The sequence below is a fragment of the Trichomycterus rosablanca genome, chromosome 13, assembly GCF_030014385.1.
Source record: "Trichomycterus rosablanca isolate fTriRos1 chromosome 13, fTriRos1.hap1, whole genome shotgun sequence".
Taxonomy (NCBI): Eukaryota; Metazoa; Chordata; class Actinopteri; order Siluriformes; family Trichomycteridae; genus Trichomycterus; species Trichomycterus rosablanca.
Window position 1 is genome coordinate 26,670,793 of NC_086000.1, and position 26,641 is coordinate 26,697,433.

Genomic DNA, 26,641 nt, shown 5'->3' on the forward strand with positions numbered 1-26,641 from the left:
GTAAGTTGCTTTGGATAAAGGCATCTGCTAAATGCCAAAATTGTAATGTAAATGCACAATATCATGTGTATACTGGAGTAGTGCAATGCTCACCACTACTGGATTTTTGAGCTAAAATGCTTTCACTAGAGTAATAAATCATGCTCACTATTAGTAGAACCATACAGTTAAGTCATATATTGGCATATTTTTTGTTGGAGGAGATATATTGGTTTAGAGTTGTTTTCGGACATAGTGTCTTAATTTCAATGAATGGAATTCTTATTGCTACAGCACACGAATCATCAAAATTAACAGAGGCAGTCCTTGTCATTTGAGACCTGTTGGAATACTTCCTCTAATACACAACTCATGGATGATCTGCATATATGTAAAGGTACTATTGTCAAGGAGGCTTATATTGGTATTTTGAAGAGACACACACCGTCAAGACGACGGTGTTTAATTCACCAGGACAATGCCAGGCCTCGTTCTGCATGAGTTACAAGAATGTGGCTTCATAGACAGGATTTGTGTGCTTGACTGGCCTGCCTGCAGTCTTGATTTGTCTCCTATTGAAGATGTATGGTGCATCATGAAGAATCAGACAGATCTCACAATCAGAAATAAATAAAAATAAAGTGTTACTTTCTACCTATAAATAAATTTCAAACCACTGTAATAGCAGGGCATGTTTCCTAGTATTGGCACGGCTTTGTTTCATTCACACATACAGGTTTTAGCTGGCAAAACCTTTTTACACATGATGTAAAATATGGAACATTCTCACATACAACACAGCCAGTGGAATTTAGTTTTAAAATAATAACATTTGTTTATTAGTAGTGTTTTTTTTCTACCTAACCGGTAATTAGCAATATAATGAACTGCTCATTTACTCAAATAATTTTACATTATGGCTCATTACTGTGTACCGACAGCACTTTCCTAACTTAATTATTCAAATGTGCTGACATTAATGCAGTTCCAGATTCATTTTACATGACATGACAGGATAGCTGGGATTTTTTAAACCCCTTGTTCCAAATGATTATGTTTACAACAAGCTATAGTTGTTATAATACAATTTCAGGTATGCATGTGATATTAAAGACGAATCTTGGGGTTATTCCAATTACCACAGGTGTTAATATGTAATTAGCTCAGTAATTTTCCTCTTTGTATGTGTCCATCTCCACTTTTTAGAGGGCTTTCACAAGAAATTGGAGTGTATGTAAGAATTTGTACCAGAATGCATTTAGTCAAGATAATTTGTGAAGTCTGATGTTGTACAAAAAGGCTAAGTTATGCATTTGATGTTAGACTCAGTAATTATGAGGGGTGTTCACATACATTTGGCCATATAGTGTATGCTATTATCATTACAAACATCCTCCAGTAGCATTGCTGTATAGAGATCAGGTCCAAGAAATGGGCAGTGGTGGCTGGCAGTGGTGGCTGGCAGTGGTAGCTCAGCGGTTAAGGTACTGGACTAGTAATCAGAATGTTGCCGGTTCAAGCCCCAACACTGCCAAGTTGCCACTGGTGGGCCCCTGAGCAAGGCCCTTAACCCTTAATTGCTTAAAATTGTGTTCAGTCATAATTGTAAGTCGCTTTGGATAAAAGCGTCTGCTAAATGCCAAAAATGTAAATGAAATGTACTTACTCTATGAGATGATTGTAATTTCTTCTTCTGAAGCTTTTTCTCTATGTTAATGTTTAAATCACTCATCTCAGTATTTTATTTACCTGGAACTATATCAGCTTTTGAACCAACATGATATTTACCTGGCAATTGTACTAGGTCTCAAACTGGAAAATTGTTTACATTGGAAAATTGTTTAAATGGATTTAAGTTAAAATCAGGGGCGCCACAGTGGCTCAGTTGGTAGCACTGTCACCTCACAGCAAGAAGGTCCTGGGTTTGATCTCCATGGGGGCGGTCCAGGTCCTTTCTGTGTGGAGTTTCCCCGTGTCTGCGTGGGTTTCCTCCGGGAGCTCTGGTTTCCACCCACAGTCCAAAGACATGCAAGTGAGGTGAACTGAAGATACAAAATTGTCCATGACTGTGTTTGACATTGTACTTGTGAACTGATGAATCTTGTGTAATGAGTAACTACTGTTCCTGTGTAAGTGTAAAACATGACGTTGAAAAATCCTAATAAATAAATAAGTTAAAATTAGTCAAAGTTCCACACATGCCTGCTATAACAATTCTCCAACCACTACAAAAACAAACATGTAAAGCTAGTGAAGCTTCTCGTGATCTGTACTGTCTTAAACAATAGCCAGAAAGTAACTGAAAGTCTGACAGAGCATTAGCGAAGCCGAGAAAGACAGTAACAGAGGCGACAACACTTAAGTGACAGTTCTGCTGTTCTGGATTAATTTTACATGACAAAACAGGGTATCTGGGATTTTTAACCCCTTGTCCCAAATGATTACATGTTTTTACCTTTGTAAAACAAGCTGTAGAAACAATCTGTATATACTGACATGCTGAAGAGTTTCTCATGTGATATTAAAGATGATTGTAATGTAAAAATTGTAATGTCTCCTCCTGGAGATTGTTAATTTTCAAATCGCTCACCTCTGTATTTTATTTACCCAGAAATATATCAGTATATAACTATAACCAACATGATATTTACCTGGCTATTGTCTAGGTCTCAAACTGAAAAATTGTTTACATTGTTGGAAGATATGCATGTGTGCATTGGGTTTAAGTTCACACGGTGTAAACTTTGGACATGCCTGCTATAATCACTACAAAGGCAAACCTGGAAAGCTAGCGGAGCTTCTCGTGATCTGTACTGTCTTAAACAAATAGCCAGAAAGTAACTGACAGTCTGACAGAGCTTTAGCGAAGCCGAGAAAGACAGAGGGCCATACCCCTGTGAATTAGACTCAAATGCATCTGGGTATTACGTTTAATACTGGCCAGGGCAGCAGCCAGTGAAATAATGTGGTGTTTAAGCAGCCATTGATTTTGGAATTAAAAAGTTAGTTTGCAAAGATTTACTGTGGGGAGTTCAATGGCTGAGCTCTTTATCAGTGCGGCAAATGGCTGGTTATACGCTGTCCGACAGAGCTACGATTGAGGGATCGATAGATGTGTGATTTACTAACTGGGCTACAGCTAATCAATAAGTATAAAAGTAAATGAAATATGCATTACAAAGATTTTATTAGAGGGAGGTAACAGGCGGAGAATACCGGTCAAGTCATTTATTTTTATACCTATTGATTATACAACATAGAGACTTTGCTCAGCTCTCCCCCCTCTTCCATCTTCTCAGGTAGCGTGAGTATCATGTTATTTATGGCTTTTGAGGTCAGGGAATGCACAGGCAGTTAAAGGGTCCCTATCTCAGCGAGCCGGAGTCGAGGGTTTTATAGGGGTGCCAAAGATGAGCTGCACTCTGGCAGGTATCACGTTTGCCAGAGTGGTCATTGTTTTTCACATAAGCCCCCAATATAGGTAAAATCCTGACAATAAAGTGCCTATATATTCTGCCCAGGAGGCTTATAGATACTGGCGACAATACTACAGAAAGACTACAGCAGTTTTACAAGTAAGAATAAATATCTCGTAGGTATTTTTTCTTCTTCTACCGAGATCAGATGATGTGCACACGCTCTCACATCAGCTCTCAAAGCATCAGCCCACCCCCCTCCTCGGCAGTCGAGAGGACCTTGACCTTAACTTTACATCACAGTAGACGCAGGGGGTCTGTAGCCAGGGTAATTTGTTTATCTGTACCCAGCAGCGACAGAGACACACGGCTCAAGCACCTCCTTTCCTTCCACTGATATTTCTGTTAAAACTCCTGCACTACATCTTACTTCTTCCTGCCTTGAACTGCTACATTCCCTAGGCTGTTTTTCATTCCTACCAGCTACAGATATTTTCTGAATAAATAAATTCATTGTGTTACATACTTTAAACAGAGCACTGGGAATTTCTAAGGGTATCATTTTTTTCTTTCTATAACCCTACACTATGTCTTTATACCCTTTTAGGATTCCATGTATTATTTATTTTAATAATTACTTTGTATTGGTAATATGGATGGATGGTATGGCACATGGTTTACAATAGAAACATACAATTTCATGATAAACATTTGTAATAAAAGGGTGTCAGCAAAATTGTTGAGCCACACTACTTGCTTAGAAAATTAGAAAAAAAAAGTATAGATTTAAAAAGCATCATCATTAAGCGAATGGGGACAATCCCTCCACCCCCACCCTCTCAGAGGACTATTAAATATATATTTGCAGGGTCAGGGTCCTTACACAGCGTTTGAAGACCCTGTCCACATATTCCGGTCATCCCTCCCTGAAGGCACTGCCAATTATGCCTGCTAACCGAGAAGTTCAGAATCTCGGCGCTGGTGTGCTAGCGGAATATCCCGCTGCACCACCTGGGCGCCATTATTATTATTATTATTATTATTAATAATTATTATTATTATTTATTATTATTATTATTATTAGTTGAAGTGGTATTAGTATTAGTAGTAGTATTAGTAATATAATTATTATAATTATAGCACTAAATTACACTAGCCCACTACAACAGAAATCCAGGGTTAGAATCTCCAGAGGTGCTATCATCAGATTGGGCTTACATACAGACATGATAGGCTATGTCCGGGTTTAGTTTGAAAATACATGAAAATGATGGGTTTTTTTTTCTATCCTTCTGTTTTTCTCCATTTCACTTTTAATTTTCATCACAATCAAAAACAATGGCATTAATATGGAGTTAAATGAGAGGTTTGAGGTCAGCGCTCTGTACAGGTCACTGAAGTTCCTTCACAGCAACCTAATTATTAAAATAATTATAAAGTTATCAGTGGAAAGGCAGTATATGAAATATAGCTGGGTTCTTACTTTGCTTGATACTGACACTGATGTCATTGATCCAGGGTTTTTTTTAATTGATGGTTAAAAAACAAACACTGGTACAAAAGTATTGATGATACATGACTATACTGAAATTCCTTTACAACTTTTATTGTTTTTATTGTTATTTTATTTCAATCAATACAATAACAGATAATTAACAATATGCAATCTTTAATACTTAATGATTAACTATTTTTTTATTTATGTGTGTTGTTTTTCTGTAGTAGACAGCGCAGTGTGCAGCTGGGATTTCTATGTGCAGGAGACGTCAACAGAAGGAGGAAGACCATAGCAATAGCTCCAGCCACTTCAGGTATTGCCTACTGCTGTACATAAATTAAACATCCCAGTAACATATAATCCACCTGCATTCATTTAATCCTTTATGTACTAACCACTTTTATCCAGCGCTAAACTAATTATTTATCTATAAAGATTCACCTTCTGCATGTTTTGGAAAATAGGAGGAAACCACCACTTTTCTGCCCCCAACTGCCATAACCCATGTAATAGTTGTATGGTTTGTTCTTTGCTTAATAAGAGTTTCAGGCTTTATTTTTCGATGCTGTGGTAGAGTGTGTTAAGTGACGAAGGTTTTTTGAAGTAATCCTGATCTCTGTGACTATATTTATCACAGTTGCATGACAGTTTCTTGTGCAATGCTGACGGAAGGCTTAAAGGTCAGGCACATTAATCAGTAGTTTCTAGCCTTGCCATACACAGACTGAGATTTCTCAAGTCAAGTTCATATATATATTTTTTCTCCCAATTTAGTGTAGTCAATTTGTCTTCTGCTGCTGGGGATTGCAGTCGAGGTGGGTACATTGCTGCTCACGCTTCCTACGACCCACGCACAGCCATTAGCGGAACCCCCTTTTTCACCCATGCATTCTGCACAGGTGCCTCTCTATCTGCTGATCAGGGTCATTACACAGCGTTTGAAGACCCCACCCACATAGTCCGGTCATCCCGCCCTAGCAGAAACGTGTCTGCTGCAGGCACTGCCAGTTATGCCCACTAGATGGCACCCAGCTGACCGGTGGCAACGCAGTTTTGAACCGAGGAGTTCAGAATCTCGGCGCTGGTGTGCTAGCGGAATATCTTGCTGCGCCACCTGGGCGCCGTTTCAGTTTATTAAATATTCAAATAAATGAACAAATCATAGATTCTTGTTTTTAATGCATTTTACAAATGTAAAAAACTTTATCAGAAATGAGGTTTGTAATTACTGTCCCAACTTCTTTAGGGTGAGAGCTGTATAAAAGAATAGAACGCTCAAGGCTGTCTGCTATCATAAATATTATCACGGCTCGTGGCTTGCAGTTAAATTTCAGCCATAATGTTATTTGTGATTACACTCACTTACTGTATATGTTTTATGGTTTAATTACTGCTGATTTTAAAATTGTACAAATATATTGAAATCTCATAAGATTTAAGCAGTTTTGTAGTTTATTATATGAAACATTATTTATTACTTGTTGAAAACCCTCTGCTTGTTGTGACTGGTCTCAGGAAGGGAAGGGGTGATGAGAACGAGCGGATATTGGGAATGGCGGGATGTTGGAGCCCCTCACCCGTTTGGGCTGGCCTGTCTGCCTTTTTTCATTATACTGATGGTTCCCTGCTCTTGTGCCCAGCTTCACAGGATTGAAATCTGAATTGGTTTGTCCGCCTCTTTTCCAAAGTCTCCTTTGTTTGTGCCTCCACACTCGTGCGCTGTTTGTCATTTAAATAACAAATGCTCACAGGTTTCTGATTTAGTGAGGGGCGCTGGCCTCTGATGTATATTAATATTGTCGCACAGTGCACTGTACCAGAGTCCATCATTCATTTGGATAAAAGAGGTGGAATTTAAAAACAGCCACTGCTGTACAGGGATACAGATTGCATCCATTTATTGTGTTGAGTGATGGAATGGCTGGCTATTTTGTCCTTCACCTCCCCACATTACTATGCTGGTTCCCATAAAACTTAAAGTTTCACCTTTGCCCCTTCATCCTCGTATGGTGCTTGGCAGAAAAGGGGTATCAATTATTGCCCATTTTAGCTGAACTGTAGGGGGGAAAAGTTTTTCAGCATTTTTTCAACAATTAGCTTTCTATTTTTTCGTGATGAGACCATGCAGTGCAGCTTTTTAACTCTTTATATATAATATTTGATAATTGGTAGAATAAATTGAAGCTGATTAATAGTTTTAGTATTTCACCTCATATTTAGTGAATGTTAGTTTGGAGGCATGCCAGGTTGCCAAAATAAATAGCACTCATATCTGTGCTAGTAGACTTTGAGGATTTTCATTGACAGTATTTTGGGTTAGTAATAGATGTGCTGGATTATGTGTTTAATCAATACAATTGTGTGAAATAAATAACAGTCACTATATGTAAGTACATTTAAAAACATTGTGCTACATTTAGCTTGTATCTACAGGGTGAGTCAAAATTATGTTAACACTTTAATGGCGGAAACCATTTATTCACAAAACATACTTCATATGTGTAAGATGATTTACAGGACAGTCTCGACCTGTTTGCCATCATGTTCAACAGACAAAAACCAGTGAGCAACAGTACCATTTAAAGCCCGGACACATTTCGTGGGGAATAGATCCATTAGTGTTAACATAATTTTGACTCACCCGGTATATACAGTGAGGGCTAAGAGTCTGGATCACTAGTAAAAATGCCTTTATTTGGCATTTAATTAGATAATACTGTAGGTCAGTATTAAAAATCTTTTTAACCTTGATAAGCCTCTGATTAGATCTAATCCACCTACTCAAAATCATCTGAGCATGTGCTTCAGTGCAAAGGGTGGCACGGTGGCTCAGTGGCTAGCACTGTCGCCTCACAGCAAGAAGGTCCTTACAAGAAAATCAAGAGTTCTAACTAGTTGCTTCAGTCGTTTAGCCCTCACTTTACTATGGAAAAAAAAAGTATAATTTGGCATAATCAAACAGGATCTTAATCTTATCAATCAGAAAAAAATACCCTGTCTACCTCATGAATAAACATCCTCCACAAAGTTGAATCAGTTCATCTGGACACAAAGTTTGGTGTGGAGATATATTTCATCACTCATCCAAGTGACTTCTTCAGTCTGAGCTTTGTGTCCAGATGAACTGATTTAACTTTTTGGATTTGTGTACCTGGAATATTGAGCATGCATCAAGAAATATACATCCTCCTTTCAAAATTCATGTTCAGCCAGGTCAGTTGTATCAAAATGTACCTTTGCTGTAAAAGGTAAATCCAAAAAAGTGCCGTCAAGTCAATTCTGACTTCTGATGACTGCATGGATAGTATTTTTTCAGAACATCCTGTCTTTTGATTGGGCCTTCTGGCTTCTTAATGACTTGTTTATTGATCCTCAAATTGTATATTGCTATTGTATCAAGTATCTTGTTATTCGGCTGTCCTTTTCTTGTTTTACCTTTAACTCTTCAAGCCTAAATTAAAGAAATACTAAAGGTAAAAATATGAACCATTACATTTTTTATGCCATTTTGGGAGTTTCTAAGGCCTAAAAAAAGAATATGTGAATGTAAATGAAACATTGTATGTTTTATAATTACATAGAGAAATTGTTTCTGTATTTTTTTTCCCCTCAATAATTCATAATATCCCAGTTTCTTAACAGCATTTAAAGGTGTATTCCAGAAAATAATTGTAATCTTTTTTCCCCTTCAATTTCTCTACATATGCCCTTGTTCTGCAGAGTATGTTTATGTCCTGAGTGTAGAGTCTGGGTCTGTTGTGATTTATCATGCAGTGGGTGTCATCCAATGTCAGTGTCTGTGGCTGCATCTGCTCTGTATAAATCTTTACTCTGGCGTCTCACAGGGCCAGTACCCGCTCTGGTTATATTAGAGTCAGTCGGTGCAACACTGAAAGATATTGTCTGTTTGATTGTTCAAATGGCAATTACTTTCCTGCTGTTAATTTGGGTTTGTGCACAGCGACGGTGCTACCTGCTGAATCCCAGCGAGAGATGTAATCAGGCAAGGGCCACAGAGACACGGTGTGTGTGACAGTGTGATTTTCGAGTGTGTGCTTAGCAGTGTTCCTTGGTGACAGGATGAGGTGTGTACCAGTGTTCCTCTGGGTATTGTGCTGGTTGTACCCAGCTGTTGCTCAGACCCCTTTCTTTACCTCTTTAGCACATAGTAGACATTGTGTTGAAGCTAGCTGTGAGAGAACTCATCAGACTGTTTGGATTGGATGAGCTCTCCATTTTACAGTTCCAAATTGGCTGCCAGGCACCCATCCTCCTTTTCCTTAACCTAACCATACAAAAACACTGTTTTTTCAAACTTCTAACCCAAACACAAGGCTGATAGATGTTTCTACCAGAAATCTGTCTGATATTAAAGAGTTTTTTCAACATTCTGCCATTTTTGAGAACGTGGGATTATCACACATTATTTGACAACTTTTCTCTTACTGAGAATGTAATAGAACACCACTGAAACAAGACTGTATAAAGTCATTCTGCTTACTGATGGTGATCTCTAAAAGGGTTTTGGGTAAAGGGTTTTTGCAATCAGACCCACCACTATGATGCTAAACACAAATATGTTTTTTAAGCAGTGTCTCATCTTATGGAAAAAAGTTATAGTTTAGTCATTGGTAAAACTAATGCAAAGTATCATTTGTTTGTAACAGAAATTGCACAGCAACATAAGTCCTGGGGACTTGGGTTTAATCATCTCCTCTAGTCACTGTCATGTCTGCATGAGTTTCCCCTTAGTAGTGTATTTACTATATGGCTAATAGTATGGCTGGACACTGATATTGGTCAAGAAAGCTTCAACTGAACTTTCAGTTAATTCCAAAGCTGTTCAGTGAGGTCAGGGCTCTGTGCAGGCCACTGGAGATACTTTAAACCAAGCTTTTCTTCATGTCTTTATAGACCTTGCTTTGTGCACAGGGTCACTGTCATGCTTGAACAGGAAAGGGCCTTTTGTAACTGTTGCTGCAAGGTTAGAGGGATGTAATTTTGTTTATATAATTGATTTGTTACACCACCTGTTAGCAACTGTTGTGACTCAAACACATGAATTAAAACATTTGAAAGGTTGTCCCAATACTTTTGTCCATATATTGTACCTCGCATTCAGAAGCAGCATTGGCTGTTGAAATGAACTCACAGTGAGTGATTAAATATATACTTTATTGAGGTGCTTGGATGGTGCGGGGTAAATTATGCTATTCAGGGTTAGAATTCCCAGAAGTGGTATCAGCCGGTCAGGCATCTACATACAGACATGATTGGCTATGTCTGGCATTGGGGGAGGCATTTGTTTTTCTTTTTTTGTTTTTTTTGTTTGTTTGTTTATGCATTTTCTCCACTTTTTCTCCAGACCTTTTTTAATGCGTCCAATTGCCCGATTGCATCATGCTTCCTCTCCACTAATGCCGACCCCTGCTCTGATTTAAGGAGAACGAAGCTAACCCACGCGTCCTCAGACACGTGGGCAGCAGCCGTATGCATTTTGTCACCCACACTAGACGAGTGCATATATTCGAATCAGCCTTGTGTACAGAGAGACACACCCTGATCCACACTTTTTCCCCACCTCTGTGCAGGCACCATCAATCAGCCAGCAGAGGTCGTAGTGCATCAGTTACTATGGAGTCCCTATCCGGCTTAATACCCCACCCCTATATGAACAACAGGCCAATCGTTGTTCATGTGGCCGTTTAGCCCAGCCTGCAGGCAGAGCTGAGATTCGATACGATGTATTCGAAATCACAGCTCTGGTGCGCTAGCGTGTGTTTTTACCGCTGTGCCACCTGAGCGGCCGAAGATTATATCTTTGAGTTGTATTTGTGTAGGTTTAAAATTTAGTATAGAGTAGAATAGTGTAGAAAGTATAGAATGGTGTATAACATCTGAGAACCAAATTTTCTTATTGATTAGTTTGAATAGCTTGTGTAATTGTATTTCTTTGAAAATTCCACATTAATCTAACAGTGGTATGAATTCTGAAGGATTTTTATGATTTGGGTGGTTTGGCATGTCACTGTCACTTAAGGTTCATCTCTTCAAAACACAGAATTGTATTACCCCCTAATAAGGGCATATCATTTTTGCTGGGATGCAAAGCACCATGTCAGCTTTGATTTCTATTTTTTTGGCTGCCGTTAGCGAGTGTGATCTCTCTCTCTCTGGCTTTCCCATACTGGCCTTTTCTACCTGTCTATCTTTCTTCTTCTTTTTATTCCTCCATCTCCATCTTTCACTTTTCCCAGCACTCTTTTTCTTTCTGTCTGTCTTTCTCTCTCTCTTTCTTTCATATATGGTGACAGATCACCTGAATCTGAGGCCCTGGTGTTCTTGCCCGGCGGTCCGGCCCCCTCTCATTAATGCCCATGCTGGTGCGAGGGCCATATGGCAGCGCAAGACAAATAACGCCAGCGCTCAGCCATCACTTCTGCTGACAGAAATGCAGCCCACCGCACTATTTTGCCTCATCCACTCTACTCTGCATGCCTCCTTCTCCTCCTGCGTCCTTCAAAAACCCACCACTGATACCCGTACTGACACGCTCCTCTTTTCTTTCTCTCCTCCTTATTCCTCCTTTCCTCACCTCCCCTTTTGTATCCCTCCTTTACTTCTAATTTCCTCTCCCTTCCCTCCCTGTCATGTCTGTTCTTACCTCCTGATTGCTCCTTTCCAATATGAATGTATGGGTGTATGGAAAAGCTCTTGTGTCCAGTCCGGATCATCAGAGCTTGCATGTTGGCACACAATCATTCATAAAGCCATTATGAAAACTGTAGAGTGTGATAAGACCTGATACACATTGTGCCGGTCTGGTGATGAATACCAGCATTAGCACCTGCAAAGCAACCTGAGCGAGCCACTCAGTCATGCCCACCATGCCACTGCTCCTCTGATCAACCTGTATGAGAACATCTTATAGTAATTTAGGTTTTCATTTAGGTCATATATCTGCATCAGCTTATTTACTTTTCACATAACAATAAGGTGTTAGAAATGATTGAATGGATTTCTGTAAATATTATTTACATTTAATGTACGAGGGATCTTCAAAAAGTTTCCACACTTTTATATCTAGGTTGGAAACAGTGAGGATGGGAGGAGTAGTAATTGGTTGTGTCTGAGAGACTAAGAGAGAGCTTACAGTCCGGATTTAGCGCCATCTGATTTCCACCTTTTTGGACCGCTTAAAGAAGCTTTAAGGGAAAGAAGATTTTCATGTGATGATGATGTGGAAGCAGCAGTGCATCAGTGGCTACACACTCAACCAAAAAAATTTTTTGCTGATGGCATTAAAAGGTTGGTACGACGCTGGGAAAAATGCATTGGAAGGTGACTATGTAGAAAAGTCATGTCATTTGGTTTAAAAAGTGCAGACACTTTTTGAAGAACGCGCATACATGGTTTTTTCTTGTGACTCTGATAAGGTTGTACATTTTGGTCACTGGAATGATGAATGTTCTATGCAGCTGAATTCTAGGAAGTATAGTGAACTGTCCTAGGTCATAATTAAGATTTTTTTAATGTAATTTTCTTCCCAATTTCTTCTATTTTGGCATATTTGTCTTAAATGTTTTAGATCATCAAACTACTTTTACTTAGACAAAAATAGAATGCCTTTATTTGTCATATATACATATACAGGTGTACAGCACAACGAAATTCTTTGCTCGCGTATCCCAGCTTGTTTGGAAACTGGGGTCAGAGCACAGGGTCAGCCATTGTACAGCACCTCTAGAGCCTAGAGGATTAAGGTCCTTGCTCAAGGGCCCAACAGTGGCTGCATGGCAGAGCTGGGATATTGTCCATTTACATTTACATCATTTAGCAGACACTTTTATCCAAAGCAATGTATAATTGTAACTAATTACAATTTGAGCAAGTGAATGTTAATGACCTTGCTCTGGGGCCCAACAGGTAGTGGGGTTTGAACCTGTAACCTACTGATTGTCTATCCAGATTGCATTTCACATCTTTTTTTTTTTTTTTTTTTTTTTTTTTTTTTTTTTTTTTTTAACCCCTTTTTCTCCCCTTCTAGCGCATCCAATTGTTCAATTAGCATCGTGCTGTCTCTCTGTCTATGCCGAACCCTGCCCTGACGGAGGTGATTGAAGCTAACCCGTATCCCCTCCGAAACACGAGCAGCAGCCAGATGCATCTTTGCCACCCACACATCGACGAGTTTGGCGCCACCTAGCGTTGCATGCGGAGAGACACACCCTAAGGGCACCCTCTCCCATCTCTGTGTAAGCGCCTCCAATCAGCCGGCAGAAAACGCAATCGCATTCTGACAGAGAGAGACCCACATCCGGTTCTTTGTCCCACCCCCCACATGAGCAACCGGCCAATCGTTGCTCATATAGCCACTCAGCTTCGAACCGGTAAAGCAAGGCTGGATTCGATACCACGCTCTCAGAATCCAGCCCTGTTTGCAGCGCGTTTCTTTTTACCGCTGCGCCACCTGAGCGGCCATTTCACATCTTTTTACTGAATGTTTAAGAAGGTCCTGGGTTCGATCCCTAGGTGGGGCGGTCCAGGTCCTTTCTGTGTGGAGTTTGCATGTTCTCCCCGTGTCCGCATGGGTTTCCTTCGGGTGCTCCGGTTTCCTCCCACAGTCCAAAAACATGCAAGTGAGATGAATTGGATACACTAAATTGTCAATGACTGTTTTTGATATAAACTTGTGAACTGATGAACCTTGTGTAATGAGGAAGTACCATTTCTGTAATGAATGTAACCAAAGTGTAAAATATGACGTTAAAATCCTAATAAACAAACAAACTGGATGTTTATGGCCCATTTGGGCCTCTGTTTGCTTTCAGAACAGCTTTAATTGGGCTTAAAATACTCTTATATAAGGCATGTGATGACAAAGGGTAAGATCTACTTCACAGTCTGCAGTCCAGAACTTACTTAAAGGTTTAATGATGTTTAAACCTGATGAATAGTGAGGCCATTAAGCCTGCTTCAAAAAATTTCTTTTAAGTGATTGTTTCAATATGTGTGAAGAGCACAATTATCTTGAGATATGTAAACATGATTAGAAAAGAGGGTTTGCATCATAGGGTGCGCCTGGTCCTCTAAAACAAACTTTAAAAATGGCTTATTTAGAAACATTTACAGTACATGAATTATTACCCAGTGGGTTTCAGCATTGTTTGCACTGCTTAACATGATGAAATGCTTTTTTATTTGCCACCTTCATCCTATTTAGTGAACGTTGCTTTTCTATATGCACAAAGGGCTAATCATTAAAGAGTGATTCAGTCCTTTTTATTTAAGTGCATGAATCAGGAGCCTCATCACTGTCAGTGTGTAATTAGCTGATTAATAAACACTGGAGGAGCAGGTCTGCAAGAAGTGCTTAGGAAATAATTGTTTCTTGAGAGCCGGAACACAAGAAGCCTTTAAAACATTCAAATCCCTCTGTTCATGCCAGATCATTTCCAGTGGTTGTTTATATTCTGTTAAACTGGTTTCTTTTGTAGACAGACAATGCAACAATGCCCTTTATGGATATGGCACTACTGGGGGAAAAGTGGCAACACATAAATAACTCATGTTTACAAATGATAGAAAATGGTTTCTGTTTGCATAATGCATGTCCATAAAACATCAAACTCTATACAAATATTTTTCTAACAAAGATTACACTTTGAAGGCTTTCTAATAACTTTCCTTTAGCAGAATTTCACCACTTTTGACCTTTTCTTAAACATTCAAGGGTCAGGAGATTCTCGTGCTCATGTGATTAAGTGTTGGCCTTTGTTTGGGTTTAACACAGCTTACGGTTAGCCATCATTCCCTCCAGAAATATTAATCAATGATCCTTCCTTTCTTCCCGGGCTGGATCAGCTTGAGGGGGAAGTCATCTGGAAAAAGGCACAAGCAGATATAATGGGGACTAGCCAAAGCACATGCTAGTGACGGCTGTACTGCTTAATCCTGTGAGACAGCCCAGAGCCACAATGTCAGTTTTAGTTCCCGCTTTAGTCGTCTAACCCGGGAGCTCATCTCAAAATGGCTGTGTAACCTGAACAAACTTCTGAAGTGACCAACAGAGACAGCTCTTTCTAAATGATGGTTTTATTCTGGAGTGTGTAAGCTCTGATAAGCTTGTACATTCTGGTCACTGTGGAATGATGAATGTTCTATGCAGCTGAATTCTGGGAGGTATAATGAACTGTCCTGGGACATAATTTAGATTATTTTTAAAGAAATGTAATTTTTTCCCCAATATTTTCATTTATATTTACAACATTTAGCAGACACTTTTATCCAAAGCAACTTATAACTGTAAACAATTACAATTTAATCACCAAAATCACTTGCTCTGGGGCCCAACAGGTGGTGGGGCGTGAACCGATAACCTACTCATTACTCTCTCTCTCTCTCTCTCTCTCTCTCTCTCTCTCTCTCTCTCTCTCTCTCTCTCTCTCTCTCTCTCTCTCTCTCTCTCTCTCTCTCTCTCTCTCTCTATATATATATATATATATATATATATATATATATATATATATATATATATATATATATATATATATATATATATATATATATATATATATATATGAGGGTGGCACTGTGACCTCACAGAAAGAAGGTCCTGGGTTTGACTCCCAGGTGGAGTGGTCCAGGTCTTTTCTCTGTAGAGTTTGCATGTTCTCCTCGTGTCTGTGTGGGTTTTCTCCAGGAGCTCTCTGGTTTCCTCCCACAGTCCAAAGACATGCAAGTGAGGTGAATTGGAGATACAAAATAATCCATGACTGTGTTTGACATTAAAAGACTTGAACTGATGAATTATGCATAACCAGTAATTACCTGTCCTGTCATAAATGTAACCAGAGTGTGTAAAATGAAGACATAAAATCTCAGTAAATAAATAATTGCCTCATTTCTGTGACCAATGCACTTTGTTTTTATCTCAGTAAAGGTACAAAGATCTCACTGACATTTCTATCTTTCTGTAGCCTACTTTCCTTTTTGTAAGGATGCCAGGCAGGAAGAGGCTGATCAATGCTGCACTCAGGGATTCTCTCCTGAAGGAGCATGTGCTCTTCCCCTGCCCTGCACTTCTTACACTCACGACATCGGCACTTCATTCAGCAGCCACAGGGAACAAGAAGACGACTGACACATGTTCTCAGTTCGGCTGCCCTCTCGTTGGGCACAGCTGCTCAGGGTGGAAGACCTACACTGGAACAGAGGGAATACTGTGTGAATTGATTCCACAGGAGGAAAAAAGCAAAGTTCCTGTAAGTGAGTGTGAATTCTGATTATGGATGAAGTCTTTCCAACAAAAGTACAATTTTACACGTGGGTATGAATTTTTGTGATAAACTGTCCTAAATTGTGGGTCAATATGGATTCCCGAGGCAGCTAATGGTTTAAACCAACCTGTCATCATTCTAATTCAACTGTATTGCTTCAGATTATGATCGGATGTACTGTCATATTATAGCAACACAAATCAACATTGAATTTTATTTAAAACAAAAAATAATAATGCATTTCTCTAATCTGGGAATAGTGAGTTGTGAACCAGGTACCATAGTAGTAAATAAGTAGTTTTACTTATTCTAAAATTAGAAAATGTTTAGATGCTGGCAAGTCTTGTCTGTTTACACTCGCAGATGCCCCCTCCCCCCCAAAACCACACACACACACACACACAATTACGTACATGTAGTAAAACAGAGTGTAGGACATTTTTGCAGAAAACTAAACTATTACATATGATCTGTAATAAGTGGCGAATAGGCAGAACCTTGCTCTAAATGTTGAGCTGTAGAGTTTGATTTGTAAATGGACTCATACTGAATAATCAAGCATGTTAGGACCTGGAATATAAACAGCATAAAACTATTAGAATAGTTGTAACAGCACTGTAGTGTACCAGTGTAGCCTCTGGGTTTTTTTGGCAACTTTTGGCATCTCTTTGTAGTTTAATACATTATACTGTGTAATACAATGCTAAGAAGCTCGACCAATGAGGGAGTGGTAATATCTGATCCCTGTATTAGCATGGATATGAAATGGAGTGCTCTAAAAACACACATTAGCACAACAGAGTGAGTTTGTGTTTATGCACCCTTCAGGGTCCTGAACCCCTGCTTTACAATCCTCAGTCAAATGTACACACATGAAAGTTTTGTGAAGCACAGTGCTCGCTCAGCTGTGCTTTACATGTCTGTAGTGTTACACAGTGAATTATAAATGTTTGAGGATATCTGTTTAAGCACTTACACCCATTAGTCCTTCTGTCTGATCAAATTCTAAATGAATGTAATATTTCTGGGTGTTTTTTTGCCTCAATTTGGTTTTACTTTAAACAAACGCAAACAGAACATAAAAACAAATTATCTCACATTTATTGGTCCCAAATGTACTGACTAAAATGAATGCATTAAAATCCAATAATTATTAATTATAATAATTATAATTAATTACAAAAAAATAAATGAAAATAAATAAATAAATAAATATATATATATATATATATATATATATATATATATATATATACTGTATATATATATACAGGGGTTGGACAAAATAACTGAAACACCTGGTTTTAGACCACAATAATTTATTAGTATGGTGTAGGGCCTCCTTTTGCGGCCAATACAGCGTCAATTCGTCTTGGAAATGACATAAACAAGTCCTGCACAGTGGTCAGAGGGATTTTAAGCCATTCTTCTTGCAGGATAGTGGCCAGGTCACTACGTGATGCTGGTGGAGGAAAACGTTTCCTGACTCGCTTCTCCAAAACACCCCAAAGTGGCTCAATAATATTTAGATCTGGTGACTGTGCAGGCCATGGGAGATGTTCAACTTCACTTTCATGTTCATCAAACCAATCTTTCACCAGTCTTGCTGTGTGTATTGGTGCATTGTCATCCTGATACACGGCACTGCCATTGGATGCACATGGTCCTCCAGAATGGTTCGGTAGTCCTTGGCAGTGACGCGCCCATCTAGCACAAGTATTGGGCCAAGGGAATGCCATGATATGGCAGCCCAAACCATCACTGATCCACCCCCATGCTTCACTCTGGGCATGCAACAGTCTGGGTGGTACGCTTCTTTGGGGCTTCTCCACACCGTAACTCTCCCGGATGTGGGGAAAACAGTAAAGGTGGACTCATCAGAGAACAATACATGTTTCACATTGTCCACAGCCCAAGATTTGTGCTCCTTGCACCATTGAAACCGACGTTTGGCATCGGCACGAGTGACCAAAGGTTTGGCTATAGCAGCCCGGCCGTGTATATCGACCCTGTGGAGCTCCCGACGGACAGTTCTGGTGGAAACAGGAGAGTTGAGGTGCACATTTAATTCTGCCGTGATTTGGGCAGCCGTGGTTTTATGTTTTTTGGATACAATCCGGGTTAGCACCCGAACATCCCTTTCAGACAGCTTCCTCTTGCGTCCACAGTTAATCCTGTCGGATGTGGTTTGTCCTTCTTGGTGGTATGCTGACATTACCCTGGATACCGTGGCTCTTGATACATCACAAAAACTTGCTGTCTTGGTCACAGATGCGCCAGCAAGACGTGCACCAACAATTTGTCCTCTTTTGAACTCTGGTATGTCACCCATAATGTTGTGTGCATTGCAATATTTTGAGCAAAACTGTGCTCTTACCCTGCTAATTGAACCTTCACACTCTGCTCTTACTGGTGCAATGTGCAATTAATGAAGATTGGCCACCAGACTGGTCCAATTTAGCCATGAAACCTCCCACACTAAAATGACAGGTGTTTCAGTTATTTTGTCCAACCCCTGTATATACACACATATTATTTGGCAAATAATTAATACTGTTTTTTGGCAAATCATTTAAATTTAAATACTTCAGTAATTTAATTGAATTTAATTATGTGCTAAATAATTATTTAGTTATTTAAATAATAATGTCAATACATTATTTGTTTTTCATAGTCAAAATTCTGATGCAATTTCATTCAGCAATGCTCCTGGTCATGCATGCCAGTTTAGCCACCCATTACATCAATAAATACCTATCTACAGCCTACAAAACATACCTTAGACTTAATACTAACTTAAGCATTTTCACCATGCTGCGACATATAAACACACCTGGGTTTTATTTGAATGAATACATAACCTGTAGTAATGTGCACAGGTGGCACAGCCTGTTATAAGTCTTTTTACGCTAGCCCATCACTGCTAAGCTCTTGGTTTGGATCACAGTAATGCTATTGGCCGACTTGGCGCCCACATAAACATGATTGGCTATGTCTGTGGGGATGGGGAGGTTGCTGAAGCCCTGAGATGGATTGGTGCCCTGTGGAACTGGACCTGTGGTGACCTTGACCAGAATAAGGCAGTTCATGAAAATAAAATGAATGACCTGTAATGTTACTGCTCTTCCCAGTAAATTCTCAAACTTTGAGTTTACTTTGGTATAGCCCATCCTGAGCTTTTTGTTCAGCTGAGAGAAATTTACTGATAATCCCTAATCCTGCTGTTCTTGTCACAAGCATAAAGTTACTGCAAATATGCTGTAAACAGTCTGAGAATCATGTTTTCACCTATAATAGTACCATTATAGTAGACTACTGACAAAAACCTGTTGCTTACTAGTCCTGTGTCCACATCGTCAGTTCTAAATGCAGCAGGTGCTAACATTTCACAAAAGACTAGAGTTAATCGGATGCTGGCTGCTCTTTGTGTGTGTTGACATTTATAAATGGACCAGCACGGCTCTGTAGACAGCTGTCGGAAGTGTAGTGTCCCTTTTCCTCATGACCAGTTGCCTTTGTAATGCAGAGGAATTGACAGATCGGTCTCTGTATTTTCTTATCAAGTTTTGTCAATCGTCAGAACAATTGGCTGACCGACCTGTCAGTAATTAGTTGGTGTCATGACAACATTACTTTATGAGCCCCCCCCGTGAAATGAGTTTCTGCGGAGGGGCAAAAAGTGTTAGTGGGGGCTGCAAGTGCACCCAGTCAATCACCTCAGCTACAGTTAAGGAATCCAGTGGGCTGATGCTCCTCATATTTCATCCTTGGTAAAGATTACCTGTCGGCCCCAGAGGAGATGTATTGATCTGTTTTCCTTTTTTTTTTTGCCAGCAATCACCTGACAAAGGCACCTAGGAGTGCAGGAATGACTGATGCCTGGTCATGTCTTCACACCACTGTTGTTATTTGGGGAGGGGGGGTCCAGTGACCATTTACACTGTAAGATAACGCCAACATAAACTGTACATGAACTTATCCAGACCAACATGCTCAAAATCATCATTTGATTTCAATGTTTTAAAATATCCAGGTTACATTTCTCAAAAATTGGTAGCAACTATGGTTAAAATCTGTGGTTGTTATAGTCTTTTGTTATTGATGCTGAAAATAAAGAAGGTACTCGCATGGTGCAGCAATACTAATCGTGGAATGTAGGGTTCAAATTCTTAGTGGGGCTCTTGGCCGGTAGCGTGTCTACATACAGACATGATTGGCTATATCTTGGGGGGTGGGCGATGGATTGGCATTCTCTCTGCGCTGTTAGTGCACTTCGCCCAGTGATTCCGGGGAAACCAGGCCCACCAGGATACTGATCCTGACCAGATAAAATGGTGGTAAATGAAATGGTGTGTAAGTTTAAAAAGAACAGATATAAAATACCATACTTAAAGAAATAGTTTAGCAAAAACAGATGGAATTAAATATCCACCTAACCACCTTAAATGTAGACAGTCAAGTCATGTTTGATGTTCAATGCTTGCTTGTAAATTTGCACTGTGAGATGCCCAGGTGGCGCAGCGGGATATTCCGCTAGCACACCAGCACAGAGATTCTGAACTCCTCGCTTTAAAACTCGGTGTTGCCACCGGTCGGCTGGGTGCCATCTGGCGGGCATAATTGGCAGTGCCTGCAGCAGATACTAATTGGCCACCGTATCTGCAGGGTGGGGGCCGGACTATGTGTGTGTGGGTGGGTCTTCATACGCTGTGTAAGGACCCTGATTGGCGGAAGAGACGCCTGTGCAGAGTGCAGGGGCAAGAAGAGGAGGGCTGTGCACGTGTCGGAAGAGGCGTGTACAGCGACGTGCTCCGCTCGGGTGCAATCAGGTATCCTTCAGCAGCGGAAGACAAATTGAGTGCGCTAATTCGGGAGGAAAATGGGGAGAAAATAAATAAATTCGCACTGTAAACACAAGGTTTATGTAGCTGAAAATAAATTGACATTTTCAGATCACATTGGTGTCAAATAATACCACTTTTATTATGCTTTTTTTGAAGCATAGTATGAATAGTCTAAAGCTTTTATGTTCCTGTGATTATTTACTATAGTAAACTGCTTAACTTTCATGTACTTTTTAAAACAATTTCACCATCAGACTTAGTGAGAGAGAATGTAGATGTGGATCCATACCCAACTGCGTTCTGGAAAAAAAAGTGATTCTAGTAGTCCAAGCTGATTGCCCACAAAGTTACACATATAGATTTACCTGTCATCAGTAGAACAAGCCATTTTACTTTATATGATTCTCAATTTAGTGTTAAATCATGGTGTTGAAAGTGTAAAATTTTAAAAGTAATTCAGGTGGCACGGTGGCTCGGTGGGTAGCACTGTCACCTTACAGCAAAAAGGTCCTGGGTTCAATTTCCAGGTCGAGTGGTCTGGGTCCTGTGTGAAGTTTGCATGTTCTCCCCGTGTCTACGTGGGTTTTCTCTGGGAGCTCCGGTTTCCTCCCACAGTCCAAAGACATGCAAGTCAGGTGATTTGGAGATACGAAATTGTCCATGACTGTGTTTGACATTAAACTTAAACTGATGAATCTTGTGTAATTACCTGTCCTGTCATGAATGTAACCAAAGTGTGTAAAACATGATGTTAAAATAATAAATAAATGAAGGTCATTCAAAATGCAGCAACAATTTATAAACATAATTAACGTTCATTTCAGTAATGATTTTATAATGGAACAAAAACAGGTGAGAGTTTGGCGCTACTCCAGTATGATGCAAACACATTACACATTCTAAGAAGTACAGTAAAGCTAGAGCTAAGTAATACAAAAAAATCATTGCTATATACTGTTTTTGTACATCAGATTTTGTTTACAGTTTTAGGTGTAGGAGATGTGCAGGTTCATAAATTGATCTCTGTTCTCAAAAGTTAATTGATTTATTTAAGCACCAGTTTAAAAAAAAAATTTTTTAGATCTTTTCTAATATCTAAATGTTTCAGATTTTTGGTAAGACTCAGCTGAACATAAGACTTCACGCTTCTTGCTGACAGCATTAACTAGATAAAGATCTAGTTCTGTTTCTTTAAAGACTTTACTTTACTTTCTAGAGTAAATTATGATTCATGTTTTGTTATTAAATCATTCAATGTCTGCTTCACCACCGCTTTATCCTGGTCATGGTCACTATCGGTCCGATTTATTGGGTGAAAAGCAAGCACACACACACTTAGAGCAAGTAAGTAACTCCAATTGACCTGACTGAATGTCTTGTGGACTTGTGTGAGTAAACCAGAGTGACACTATCATACATTTTAAAACAACAATGTTGCATGACATGATATCTGATATCTGGCTGCCTGATATTAAGCATACCCTTTCAAATTATGGGATTGTAAGAATGTAAATACATTGGACAGCAGTGTATACAACACTGTGCTCTGTAATTATTACATTGTATGTGTTTTATGATCATGCATTAGTTTATACTATTTAAGGTTTCTCAGAGCATTACTTTACAGTAAACCTCTGTCTGTACTTCTGTCTGCAAATAAAATGCTACTGTTATATATTTCACAGCTCAACATAGGTACATGACATAGTGCAGAGTTTCTATTTTATGCATTGATGATGGAATATAATCTAATTATATACAGTAGGCATCTGTTCTATAGGTGGAATGTCCTACGACACAATGACTAAATACTGTACATGTTATCTCGGGCAGCTGTTTATTACCGTATTAAATGCACAATGACATGCCCATACATACATGAAATGTATATTATTGGATAAATTGCATGCATATATTCAGCATAAATCCAGCACTTGTTATTAAATATATGTAGAATTAAAATGAATTAAAGGAATAAATAAAAATGTAAGGTTAACAAATGTGTCTATAATTTTTTTTTGCAACAGGGTAGAAAATTGTATTTCCTGTTTTATAAAAAATTTGGTAAGTGGGCCGCTGAGGTGGCACAGGGGTAAAATACGCTAGCACACCAGAGCTGGGATTTCGAATACATTGTATGGAATCTCAGCTTTGCCATCCAGCTGGACTGGGCAGCTACATGAACAACGATTGGCTGTAGCTCACAGGGTGGGACAAGCCGGACCAGGGTTCCTCATAACTGGAGCAATTACGACCTCTGCTGGCTGATTGATGGCGCCTGCGCAGAGTTGGGGAATAATGCTGATCAGGGTGTGGCTCTTCGTGCACAAGGCTGATCCATGTACAGACTCACCTTGTACAGGTGAAAAGAGGCAGTCGGTACTGCACATTTGTCGGAGGGGGCGTGTGTCAGTTGCGAAGCTCCTCAGTCAGCAGTGGAGGGTTGTATCATTAGAGGTGAAGCGTAACACAATCAGGGTAATTGGATACGACTAGATTAGGGGAGAAAATTTGGTAAGTTTGAGAACTTGTTTAGTCCTGACTTGGGATTGGGAATTGGGATGTATTGGAATGCTGACTGTGAGTTGTGCCATTTTGCACTACAAAAGTGCTTGATCTCATTAAGGCTTTTGTGCCTGAATGGAGGCAAATTCATGCAATTATGATTAGTGAATTAGTGGAGGGTGTTATAGCAGCCAAGAGGGAACAAATCCTTATTGATGCTCAAGAGATGTTCAGCAAATGTTGATGTAATCTTTAAGTGTCTTTATACTTTTGGTATATACACTACAGATCAAGCTTAGATTTCATTCTTGTGATGTATATTCTTTACTGCAAGGCTATATAACTCTGTTGGCAGGTGGGCAAAGTTGGAAAACCATAAGGTCTGGCTTTAACTTCTTACTTACAATATACACAGATCAGGCATAACATTATGACCACCTTTCTAATATTGTGTTGGTCCCCCTTTTACTGCCAAAACAGCCCTGACCCGTCAAGGCATGGATTCCCCTAGACCCCTGAAGGTGTGCTGTGGTATCTGGCACCAAGCAGATCCTTTAACTAGACTGTTGGATCGGACCACACCTTCAGCCTGGCCACCCATGACCCTGTCACCGGTTTACCACTGTTCCTTCCTTGAACCACTTTTGATAGATACTGACCACTGCAGACCAGGAACACCCCACAAGAGCTGCAGTTTTGGAGATGCTCTGATCCAGTCGTCTAGCCATCACAATTTGGCCCTTGTCAAACTCACTCAAATCCTTACACTTGCCCATTTTTCCTGCTTCTAACATCAGCTGTGAGGATAAAATGTTCACTTTCTGCCTAATATATCCCACCCACTAACATGTGCCGTGATGAAGAGATAATCAGTGTTATTCACTTCACCTGTCAGTGGTAATAATGTTATTACCTCATTGGTGCATTTCTGTGTATCCAAAAACAACAAAACTATTTTTTTTGTTTGAATTTCCCTGTTGAATTTATTCTAAAAAAATACACATTTAATTTTTAATAATTTGGGTAAACACATGGAGTAAAAGATTTGATATGGATATCAAGCTTGCTAGCAAACAATTTGAGCTTGATGATGAGGTATCTATGGTATGAGTTAATGCACAGACTTTTTTTATGTTGAATCTTCTTAAGTTGTGGCACAAAGCGTATTACGTCACTTAATACAACCTAGTATTTAGTACAAAACTACTAAAAAGTGTGGCTAGTACACTACAGGCAGTGTTGTTTTTGCTTGTTTATTCTACTTCCTAAATAATTTCACTGGTTCCCATCCCTGTGACTGAGAATCCACCAAATGCACAGTTAACTTTAAATTGTTAAGTGCATTTAATAAAAGTGACTGGCAGGCTACATGAATCATTGACAAGGACTTCATATGGTCCACAGGCTGCCTGTTGAATGTTCTGCTCAATAGTTCCCTCGTTAAAAACTGAGAGTACATTTTGTGCCTCTAAAATTGCCTCCAGGTTCGAGTTTGAGTCGATCATTAGGTAACACATGGTTAATTTTGTAGCCTGGACAGTCACTAAAGATGTCTACCACCCCTTCAGCTTTGCTCCGAATGACTGGCAGAACTCTGCTTGGTACTGGTAAAGAGTTACAAATCACATTTTCAAGTGTCTGTCTCTACCATGTCCCTTCACTCTCCCCACTTTGCTTTTCTGCCCTGCTAGATTGATGGAGCGGTGGAGGGAAAAATCAATGCTTTCCTGCAGTGGCAGCTAGTAAGCTTTGTCATGTTTAAGACTGGCTGATGGGTTGGGGTGGCTTTTTCTTAAATCGCCACTGCTGCTGGCTCTTGAAAGCGCTTGAGTGAAAGTGGCATGTAAATTTGGACATGACAGACTGGTGGGGCTTCACTTCACTCTAAGATGTTGGTCTCTTTCACTATCTCTTTCTCTGACTCTTCAACCTCAGTTCTGTGCCTTCCTGTCTTGTTGGCTACTCGTAGTCGGCAGGGTTGCCACACTTTTAGTTTAGTTAGATATTGGTCCTGCTGATTTAGCAGATAGGTGACAAATTGAATAAATGGAACCAGTTAACATCCTACCATGCATTGATTTTATATACAGATGGATAAAGATGGGGACAGGGATGATAGAAGTCACACACATTGCTTAACTGGCTAAAAACTTTGGTAAGTGAGAACTGGTTTAGTCCTGACTTCAGCTCAATCCAACTGTATTGGAAAGCTGACTGTGAGTTGGGCCTTTTTGCACTTGAGCTCATTAAGGCCTTTGCGCATGAATGTAAGCAAATCCACGCAGTTATGTTCTGAAGCAGCCAAGAGGTACCAAATAAGCATTTGAATATATTAAAATATCTATTTTAATTATAATATATTTGTAATTATGGCTGAAAATTACCATTTAAAAGTTAAATAGTGGGCAAAAACACAGTCATTGGTCTACAGAGATGTGGGGATCAAGAGATGTGGTCAGAATAGCCATCCATTTTTTATATTCGACAAGTGGGACTATGCATATGTGGTGTACCCAAAAAGAAGCATACTGGCCCGAATTCCTGCAGGAGGTCCATTGGCTTTGTTCTGATGTTAAAGCAAAGTAATACATATTATATTATTTTGAAACTGTTAGCATAATACAGTAAAACAATTTTTTTTCAGATTATGTTGCTTATTGCACATGCTCTTGTCTAGGGTTGGTTCATGGCAGCAATTCCCAGGTAAGGCTAAATCTTGAATTGTCCTCTAAATAAAATTTCTTACAAGAAAATAACTTTTAAATCAAAACCAGTTCTCAAATGTAGGGTTGTGGAGCTTTTCTCACACTGATGAAAATGCAACAGTGACGTGAAAAAGTACTTATTAATAAAAAAATTTATTTAAAAAAATGCCATTGCATTTATTACAGTAAAAAAAACCTATCCAACACCAACTGACGATGTGTAGAAAAATAGTTCCCCTCTTAGTTTGAACTTATTGACCAAATGTAATCGACAAACACATCCAGGCTTGATTAAGCACAAACGGGTTATGCAACAAGACTATTATCCAAAGCACAAGATCAAGTCCACCACTGAATGGCTTAAAAATAAATAAATAAAATAAAAAAGTCCTGCCTCTCACCCAGGTGGCGCAGC

The 26,641-nt window shown here is 39.4% G+C and overlaps 1 protein-coding gene across 1 annotated transcript in view; it reads left to right on the plus strand.

Annotated features, from left to right (window-relative positions):
• The window catches only part of LOC134325396 (G patch domain-containing protein 2-like), a 48,180-nt gene extending 31,951 nt beyond the window's left edge, over positions 1-16,229 (plus strand). Inside the window, exons 9-10 of the mRNA XM_063007576.1 lie at positions 5,121-5,206; positions 15,873-16,229. Of these exons, the coding sequence (XP_062863646.1) occupies positions 5,121-5,206; positions 15,873-16,036 (250 nt within the window). The 3' untranslated portion in view covers positions 16,037-16,229. The remainder of the gene's footprint in view (positions 1-5,120; positions 5,207-15,872) is intronic.
• Positions 16,230-26,641: the final 10,412 nt, after the last annotated feature.